This window comes from Seriola dumerili, unplaced genomic scaffold, assembly GCF_002260705.1.
Source record: "Seriola dumerili isolate Sdu_G_001 unplaced genomic scaffold, Sdu_1.0 BDQW01000319.1, whole genome shotgun sequence".
NCBI lineage: Eukaryota > Metazoa > Chordata > Actinopteri > Carangiformes > Carangidae > Seriola > Seriola dumerili.
Genome location: NW_019174574.1, coordinates 3157983 through 3168186, shown reverse-complemented (window position 1 = coordinate 3168186; position 10204 = coordinate 3157983). Strand labels below are relative to the sequence as shown.

At 41.9% G+C, this 10204-nt stretch overlaps 1 protein-coding gene across 1 annotated transcript in view; it reads left to right on the top strand.

Moving 5' to 3' along the window:
• The window catches only part of patj (PATJ, crumbs cell polarity complex component), a 120968-nt gene that overhangs the window by 108229 nt on the left and 2535 nt on the right, over positions 1-10204 (top strand). The window contains exons 33-45 of the mRNA XM_022759034.1: positions 58-142; positions 952-1041; positions 1135-1245; positions 3017-3101; positions 3430-3536; positions 4529-4612; positions 6420-6613; positions 6829-6976; positions 7578-7664; positions 8089-8257; positions 8416-8453; positions 8641-8763; positions 8973-9077. Coding sequence (XP_022614755.1) covers positions 58-142; positions 952-1041; positions 1135-1245; positions 3017-3101; positions 3430-3536; positions 4529-4612; positions 6420-6613; positions 6829-6976; positions 7578-7664; positions 8089-8257; positions 8416-8453; positions 8641-8763; positions 8973-9077 — 1426 coding nt within the window. The remainder of the gene's footprint in view (positions 1-57; positions 143-951; positions 1042-1134; positions 1246-3016; positions 3102-3429; positions 3537-4528; positions 4613-6419; positions 6614-6828; positions 6977-7577; positions 7665-8088; positions 8258-8415; positions 8454-8640; positions 8764-8972; positions 9078-10204) is intronic.

The following is a 10204-nucleotide window of genomic DNA, read 5'->3' as shown; positions in this document are numbered from 1 at the left end:
TCTCTCTCTCTCTCTCTCTCTCTCTCTCTCTCTCTCTCTCTCTCTCTCTCTCTGTAGAAATGAAGATGCAATAAACCAGATGGCTGTCCCCCCTTTCCCGACTCCCCCTCCTCCCCCTGTCCTCAGCCCCGCCAGCCCTGAGGTAACAACACACACTTAAACACAAATATGCACCCACAGATACATATGTGGCCAAAAGTATGTATGTAGAATATCAGATATGCATCAACTTTTTTTGCCATTACACCAAATCCTGTTGAGAATTTACTAATAGTGCAAAAGCATGGACACAAAAACATTCAACACAATACAGCGATAATAAAACCACAAACATGAGAACATTTTAAAATACACAAAGTACTATGATGTAAAAGATAAATGCAGCTAGAATTCAGAGGTTAAAGGTCCATATAGTCTAAAGGCAGATGTCCATGGGTTGTTTGATTATATATCAGGTCTAGGTTCTGTATTAATACTGTGAAAGTATCAAAGCCTCAGTCCACAGAGAAATGCACACAGCCTGTATTCAGAAACTGAGCCTTAAAACCAGCCGTCAGGACTTCTGTCACTTTGTGATGTCACAACAAAGCAATCACTAAGCCCTGCCCACCTGGACCCACCATCCAAACTTGCGGGATTTGGTTTCTCTGAGTATTTACCTGAAATCTTGTATATTTTCATTGGATCACTCAGAAAACTGTGAGCCAATCACAAGAGAGGCTCAGAGCCTCATCTCTTCTGATTGGCTCACCGACCTGTTGTAGAGCTCCAGAGAGAAGCCTGAGAGAGGAGATGTAAAACTACATTGAGATGGTTATCTTCTAATGAATCAACACTTCAGATAAAACACAAGAGAAAAGGGAAATATGGAGCGTTAATGTAACTGGCAGATTCAAATAAATCACTCAAAGTGTGTGTGTGTGTGTGTGTGTGTGTGTGTGTGTGTGTCAGTGTGTCGCTCCAGCTCCTCCCAGTTTCCCCACCCCCACAGACGGAACCCACCCCCCTGACAGCCGGATGTCCCCCCCATCGTCAGACATAGCGGTCAGTGTGAACCTGTGGATCATTCATGTTAAGCTGATTGTGTGATAACAGCAGAACTAAAGTGTGAACTGATGTGGTTCCGACGGACAGGACGAGACGCGCGACGAGGCTGAGCAGAACAACAGGAACAGGAACAGAAGCAGCAACAGTAACAGTAACAGCGCCCCCCAGAGTCTGAGAGAGGCCGACACGTCCAAACAGGTACTGAGCCCTGAACCCCGCCCTCAATCATACACTACAAGTCAGAAGATTTCAGGAAGACAATGAAGGTTTTGAGGAGCCTCAGAATGTGGTGTATATCACAAATACACAAGATTAAAGGATAGGTTCATATGTTTCAAGTCTGAACACAGTAGTGAGGTAGTCATCACATGTACTTTTTTCTATTGCAAAATTCCCTCTTTTTATTTCCCCAGACAGTTTCCTTCCTGAGCCTCAGTAACACAAAAATAGGATATTTTACCAAAAACACTGTGACTCTGGAAGATTTCACTGAGTTACAGCAGAAGACTTATGTTCACTTCGTCTCTACTGTAAAATGGATTTTTTTCACACAATGAGGATTTCATCCTCCATCTCTTACACTGGACAGGAGGAATGATTTAACCTACAACTTTTTCAGTGTACATACGAGCATTTATGTGAGTGACACGATGTTTAAACACAGACTTGAAAAAGATATGAGCTTCTCCTTTAAAAAGAGGGTCACAAAACATCATTACATACACTATACAGTAAGTGTTATTTTCATTTCCAGTTGTTTCTGGCTGTAATGAAACTGAGAATCTTGAACAATCAAAGTTCACAATAATGAAATGCCCGTCTACGGGTTTTATGCTGAATTAGACAAAATATGTTGCCTGTTGAAAAGACTCAGCTAACACCAACATGTATGCTAACTGCTACTGGATGTTTACATGTTGGAATAGAACATTTAGCATTTAGCATGTTAGCTTCTCTCACAGATTGTGTGAGTATGAGTTCATCAGGACACAGTTAAAAGTCCACCTGGTGACTTTAGTAGCAGACGAACGTTCTTCACTCTAAGTTTATTGTAAATGTGCATGTTTTAACTGTGCTTCCTGTGTGTTCAGTGTGGACAGGGTGACTTATACAATCATGTGATCTGTGAACAGGAAAAGTTTTCCTCATCGTCTCACCTGATAATAACTAGACTTCATCCTCAGAGTGTTTTGTTCCAGAAACCTGCTTCTACTGACGAAATCAGGACACAAACACTTCCCCTTGACCCAGGCTAGTGTGTGTGTGTGTGTGTGTGTGTGTGTGTGTGTGTGTCTGCCCTGCAGAGGCTGAAAGCTGCTGAGTCTCCTGAAAATGAGCTCCAGGCTCCGAGGGCCTTGCTGGAGCAGCAGGTAACTATAAAATCAGTGAAATTTACATCTTTTAACAAATGATCAGAAACAAGTCTCTTTGAATCAACCAGGTCTTTCGATCTGATTGGAAAAGTTTCTGATACTAGATATGAGGCAACTCTGAAAAGTCAACTTTCTTGGATTTAATGATCTCAGACTGAACTGTACTTGATGTTGCAGGACCTGAATCACACTGACGCGAATCGGGTCCAAGTGTACTCCATCTGATCTGATCAGGTCTTAACCTCAAGAACTGTGAACTTCACAGCTCACAGAGTGTTCTGAAACTGAAAGTGAAGCCAAGCTTATTTTAGAAAAATCAGTCACCTGCAAGGTGTAAAACTGGAAGAGAGATTGTCATTTGTTTTTAATATTTGCTGTAAATTCACACGCCTGCTTATTTCTTCTAAAATATTACATTTCAGCAGCCTCATCTCCCTCTGTGTTTGCAGCTCGTCTCCTCCCTGTGTTCTGAGCTTGATCTGTCTGCTGCTTCAGAGCTGATCAATAAGTTTCATCTGATCTGTGTGTGTGTGTGTGTGTGTGTGTGTGTGTGTGTGTGTGTGTGTGTGTGTGTGTGTGTGTGTGTGTGTGTTCAGTCCTGCAGGTCCCACAGCAGCTCCAGTAAACAGACAGCAGCATCTCCTCCTCTGATCAGCCCTGACCTGCACACTGCCAACAAAGGTACCAATGCACACACACACACACACACACACACACACACACACACACACAGAAGAAGTCTGATCTGAGGCGGGATCAGGAACTGCTGTTGACGTCTTGGTGCCAGACACCACAGGGACCTTCAGAGGACTGTAGGGTTTATACGTCTGTGAGTCGGAGCTGGTCTGGTGGGGGACCATCAGGTGCTCATATTGTTTTGGCTCATCAGTGTATTTTGCCGCCTCAGACACAAACTAAAAAAAACGAACAATATTATAGATTTAACAATGATCTTTTAAGGGGAGGGACTAAACAAATCCTCCTCCTCCTCCTCCCCCTCCTCCTTCAGACCCATCATGCTGTGCGGTGGTTCCTGGTCAGGAGACGGTGCTGGAGATCTGTAAAGGTCGATCAGGACTGGGACTCAGTATAGTGGGAGGAAGAGACACACACCTGGTAACACACACACACACACACACACACACACTTCTATGGTACTACAGTGGGCTTGAACCTGTCTCTGGTCTCCTGCTCCAGTTCAGTAGAAAACTCTGAATACAAATGAAAACAAGGTCACATTTTATATATGTGATGAAACTCCTCTTGGGATCTGTTCATTTCTTTCATTTATCACATGAAACTCCCATATGTTGCAGTTCAGACAGAGTCACCTTTAGTTTTAGTTTTTATTCTTCCATGCCGGCGACAGTCATTATGCTAGAGGCACATTGTTTTCAGGTTGTCTGTCCGTCCGTCCGTCCGTCCATTCTCATGAACATGATATCTCACAAATTCTTTGACAGAACTTCTTCAAATTTGGCACAAACATTCACTTGGTCTCAAGGATGAATTGATTAGATTTTGGTGGCCAAAGGTCAAAGTTATGGTGACCTCAGAAAACACTTTTTAGCCATTACTCAAGACTTCACAGCAATTATGACAAAATTTCACACAGATGGATCATATTTTATGACTCTGGATAAACAGGGATGTAACCTGTAAATAGCCTGAGTGAAGGAGGCAGACAACCACCAGGAAGTGATTCTAGTTTTTTTTTGGTTGCTTAGGTCTTTTGTGCAACAGTTTAAGTGATTCCTTATGCATAAGACTAAGATAAGGAGAAATCCTTAAATACTGAAGTCAACATTTTAAGGAAACCTTAAGGAGAAGACTTCAGGGTGTTTCGTGCAATTGTTTTTATTTTAAGGAAACCTTAACTCAGACTTTAAGGAAAAACTTAACTCAAGGTGTTTTCTGCAACTGGCCCTGGGCACTTTAATATAGAATCTATTATTGTATTTCAGAGTGAATGAGCTGACGTTCAGAGCCTAAAGAACAAAGACTCTGTAACTGTACACAAACGTATGGTCTGGACTGTACCTTCTCTCTCTCTCTCTCTCCCTCCCTCTCTCTTCCTCTGTCACTGTCTGTCTATGTATCTCCACCAGGACGCCATTGTGATCCATGAGGTTTATGAAGAGGGAGCTGCAGCCAGAGATGGACGACTGTGGGCAGGAGACCAGATACTGGAGGTACTGGTACTGATACTGGTGACCATGTGAATGACACTTGTTTAACATGTTCATGTTGTGTTGTTTGTTGTTTCTGACACAGCTGACATGAGTTCATCTTCATAATCATTATTACTGCTAATTATTAGTGTTATTACTGTAAATGATTCTGTTACTGAATCAGCTCACTGCAGCAGAGAGCAAGAGTAACACTGTTTTACTATTCAGCTGCTGCTGGGTGTGAAGCTCTCTGCGAGCAGTAGCAATGCAGTGTTACTGTGATATAATACAGTGACACCGATCAACATCAACACGAGTTACAGATGTAGTCAGACTGATGTTTTTACATGTTCATCAGTGTTGAATATTCCTGCTCCAGTCTGAGGTTTCATCTGATTTTATTTTGCAATAAAGCAATACACACATAACACACACGTTAATTCACAGATCTAAAAGCACAGATTCAATCCAGCTCAGAGCTACGGAAGCCCTGAAAGGCAAATGAATGCAATGCAGTGATTTTTTTTTTCTGTGGGAAAAAAAAAACGTAGAAAAATGAATATTTGTATTCACTTGTCTCTCGGGGGTCGTTTCCACACAACAAGCCCCCATGAGACAAGAGAGAAAATATTACGTTTTTTAAGTTTGTTTTTTCCCAGAAAAAAAATCACTTGCCTCTCAGGGGTTTTCATACAGATGGAAAAAAAAACATCACTTTTCTTTCAGGGCTTACTTAAAGAGTAGAGACATAAAATAAAAATAAAATAAGATAGAACAAACTATATGTTTACAAAAACTGTTGAAACGAACAAAAGAGGTTTGATAAAAAACTTCATTGCCTCCTGCTGCAGGACAGACGGTTACAAACTGATGAGTCAAACAGATTAAAGTCTCTCATCTCAGGCTGAGCAGTGTAGACGATGGCTCTCTCTGCTGGACAAACACTGATAACACATTCACTTCTTCTGCTGCGCCTGGTGCTTCCCATACAGACATGTGATATATGATATGTCCCTATATCAAGAGTGATGTTAACATATATGTTAACTACAAGGGGATATATTATTATCACATATATATGTATCCTCTGGATATATGAAGACATAAGTTCATAAACTTTATGAGATACCCATAGTAAAATGTGTGTATGTACATATATTGAAAATATCTATGTGATGAATTTTTGTATAGTATAACATGTTGCAGCCTTATATGTTAATATTTAATTTATACATAAAAGTTCATTAAAACAACATACATATATAAATGATATATGTATACATATGTTTTTCATACATATGGAAAGTGGTCTCAGACTTTTGAACTCTACTGTTTATAATATATCGTATTATATTACAGGCTTTGGAAATGATATATATTTATGTAACATATGTCTACAAGATAAGCTAATATACATAAACATACATATTTGTATTGACTCGACACATATGTCAATATATGAAATTGTTCCAATTTCTAATAAGTTTCATATAGAATTTTTACATATATTTTATTTTATATGTATATGTACTTAGGCCCTATATGTCAATATTCATAAATTATATTTGCGTATGGGTTGTGTGTGTGTGTGTGCGTGCGTGCGTGTGTATGTGCGCGCGTGCGTGCGTGTGTGTGTGTGTGTGTGTGTGCGTGCGTGTGTGTGTGTGGACTTCTTCCATTATATTTGTGGGGTCTGAAAACAGTGAGCCCAATATACTTGTGGGATTCAACAGCTTTGTGGGGACCGAAAATGCTGGGCTCCACAAACAAAAGAATGCATTGTGTCTGCCACCGGTCCACATGAGTATGGCTATGTGTGTGTGTTCAGGTAAATGGCGTGGATCTCCGCAGCGCATCCCATGAGGAGGCGATTGCTGCCCTGCGTCAGACGCCAGCGAAGGTCTGTCTGATGGTGCTGAGGGACGAGGCTCAGTACCGAGATGAGGAGAACCTGGACCTCTTTAAGATGGAACTGCAGAAGAAGAGTGGCAGAGGGCTGGGACTCAGCATCGTCGGAAAGAGGTCCACCTTAAACAACGACACACAGAGACAACTGTACCACCTGTAAGACAAACACCTTCAGTTATTGTTAAATGTAATAAAAAAATGTGTGTGTGTGTGTGTGTGTGTGTGTGTGTGTGTGTGTGTGGTGGTGTGTGCCTCGTTACTGCATGTATGTTGTGAGATGTAGTTCGGTCGTCGCTTGGTGCGTGTGTGTGTGTGTGTGTGTGTGTTAGGAGTGGTAGTGGTGTGTTCATCTCTGAAGTGGTCAGAGGGGGCGCTGCTGAGCTGGACGGTCGTCTGATGCAGGGAGATCAGATCCTGTCAGTCAATGGAGACGACACGAGACACGCCTCCCAGGAAACTGTGGCTTGTATACTGAAGGTAACACACACACACACACACACACGCACACACACACAGAGTTACAGTTTACAGTTCAGAGTCAGTTCAGTCGTTACATGAGTGGGAGTGGGACACAACCAAACTCTGATCCTCACATGTAGGTTGGATTGTCACAAAATCACAACAGCCAGCATGATAATCTTATTTAGCTTATTGATGTTGATCAGCACTGAGATGTAACACTGGGTTTGTCACGTGATGCAAAGTAAAAGTCTGTATGTCACTGTATGAAACTACAGAGCATTCAGAATAAAAAGACAGCTCTGTCTCCTCCTCTGCTCAATAAATATTAAATGTCGTGTCACTGTTCCTCAGATGTGACCACCTCACCTGGTACCTCACCTGGCCAACAGCACTGTTCTCATACTGCCTACACACTCTGTGTGTAGCTGGAACATGAGACATTTATCTGCTCAGGGGTTGAATCACCCGACACCAGGACTTCCTCTGATTCTACATATGACAAAACTTGTTTTTAACTGACTGACTTACTTACTGACTGACTGGGTGTAAACATATATTTGAATATTTGAATATATATATATATGTATATATGTGTGTGTGTGTGTGTGTTTTGCAGTGTGCTCGGGGTCAGGTCCATTTGGAGCTCGGCCGACTCAAAGCTGCATCCTGGATCTCATCCAGGCGCAACTCACAGGGAAGCCAGGTGTGTGTGTGTGTGTGTGTGTGTGTGTGTGTGTGTGTGTGTGTGTGTGTGTGTGTGTGTGTGGTGGGGTTGGGGGCAGTTGCACAAAACACCTTGAGTTAAGATTTTCCTTAAAATTTGAGATAGCAGTGCACTTCTTTAATATCATCCCTCCCAAAAGTGATCACAGATATCACAAGCTAATGGAAGCAAATCAACAGTCTCCATGGAAACATTAGAATCTTACTGTTGTAAAATCTCTTTCACTGCTGTAAATGCAACTTTTTTCCTTAACTAGGAATTACTTAGACATGAAAGCACTTTTTTGACATGTTAACAGTCTGTTCACATGTAAACAGTTAAACAGCCTGTTTAACAATCTGGTAACAAACCAATAACAAACTCAGATGACTGTATGTGTGGATGTAAACTCTCTCTCTCACAGATGAGTCGTGTGAGTGGGAACAGCTCAGGTGTTGTGGCTCCGCCCCTCATGCAGACCCCAACCTCATCCGACCCCCCGACCTCCGACCCCCTGACTACAACCTCCACCGGGCCCCTGGCCCTCAATAGCAACATGAAGCCCACACCTGATATCACGTCCTCCTCTGCAGGTAGAGAACATCTACATGACATAAGACCATAATCAGAATAACTGATATTGATCATGTTGGTTAGAAGTTAAATGATCAATCAATTTTTTTACCAGATAGAAAAAGGTTTTTTTTTTTCACTGGTTAAATGTCAATCAACCTTGTCTGTGTATGTGCAGGGACAGATGCAGGGATCCGTACAGTGGAGATCACAAGGGTAAAGTCCTCACACACACACACACACACACACACACACACACACACTTCATGTTAATCTTGCTCTAACTGGGCTCAGTCTGCAGGTCCTTTAACCCCTGACCTCTGTACTTGATGGTGTCAGCAGCACACAGAATCCGTCACACCCTCTAATCCCCCTCATCATCTCTTTACCCCCCTCCTCTCAGGGTGTCAGTGACTCTCTCGGGGTGAGTATAGCAGGGGGGAAGGGCAGCCCGCTTGGTGACATCCCCATCTTCATTGCCATGATTCAGGCCAACGGAGTCGCCGCCAAGACGCACCGACTCAAGGTAGAGGGAGCGTGTGATAGTGTGTTAGTCTGTACATGTATGTCTGTATGTCTAACTGTGTGTGTGTGTGTGTGTATGTGTATGTGTATGTGTATGTGTTTGTGTTTGTGTGTGTGTGTGTGTGTGTGTGTGTGTGTGTGTGTGTGTGTGTGTGTGTGTGTGTGTGTGTGTGTGTGTGCGTGTGTGTGTGTACGTGTGTGTGTTTTCAGGTGGGCGACAGGATAGTCAGTATTAACGGTCAGTCTCTGGAGGGTTTGTCACACAGTGAGGTCGTCACCATGTTGAAGAACAGCTATGGAAACATCAGCCTGCAGGTAACACACACACACACACACACACACACACACACACACACACACACACACAGGAGAAAAAGTGATAATTCAGTATAGTCTTTGTTTCAGTCCATTTATTAATGAAGAACATTTTAAAGAGCCCCCTGATGTGATGAGATGTAAATAAAGTGAATGAATAAAAGTGTGGAATGAATAATCCTGGATAAAATCATAGAAATACAGCATTGCAAAGACATGTCATTATGATGACTGTTAATCAGACAGGTTTTAAAGAATAATTTCAAATAAATCCCAGCCTCATCTGGCTTCTGACTTAGTCTGGTTCTCATTCAGAAAAGAGCAGAAGCTGAATCTGCAATGAGACAGATTTTTTTTTTTTACTTTCCACCAGTGAAATCAGTAGACATAAATCCTGCTGTCAGACAAAAAGACAAACGTACGGTCTACAATGACTTTAAAGCGCCATATTTTCTTCTTCTTCTGTATTTTTTTTTTTTTTTTGAAGTGTTGATCCATAAGAAGATATATTTGTGGTTTTAAGAACCAAAAACCAAGGATTCATAAACCGGTGTATTATTATTAATGTTACAGTTTTCTGCAGCTCATATTGATCAAAGTTACTGCTGACTGAACATACCTGCGCCTGTGTGTGTGTGTGTGTGTGTGTGTGTGTGTGTGTGTGTGTTATCAGTGCGGTCCAGCAGGCTTGCTGTTGCATCCAGGACAGGCCTTCATGCTAATAGAGCTTTTATCAGCCTTCAGCAGATACACATACAAACACAAGCACACAACAGCCTCTATTCTTCTTCCTGCGTCTTAAAGAATGTGTTCCGCTAAGATACCAGAGTGATGTCTGTAACCAGGTGTTTTAACTGGATCTCTGCTTTACTTTTGTAAGTTCTGTTAGTTCGGCAGAGAAAGATATGATCCCTTCTAGATGTTTGGTTTTAAATGTAAAGAGTTTCCATTAAGAGGAGAGCAGGATCATGACTGAAATCAAAAGGACTGCAGAACAGGAGCCGTTTTATTTTGGGCACATTATTAACAGGCTGAATTATCTAAATTAAACTCTGTTAAAGCATTTGGCACTATCTTTTCTTTGTGTGTGTGTGTGTGTGTGTGTGTGTGTGTGTGTGTGTGTGTGT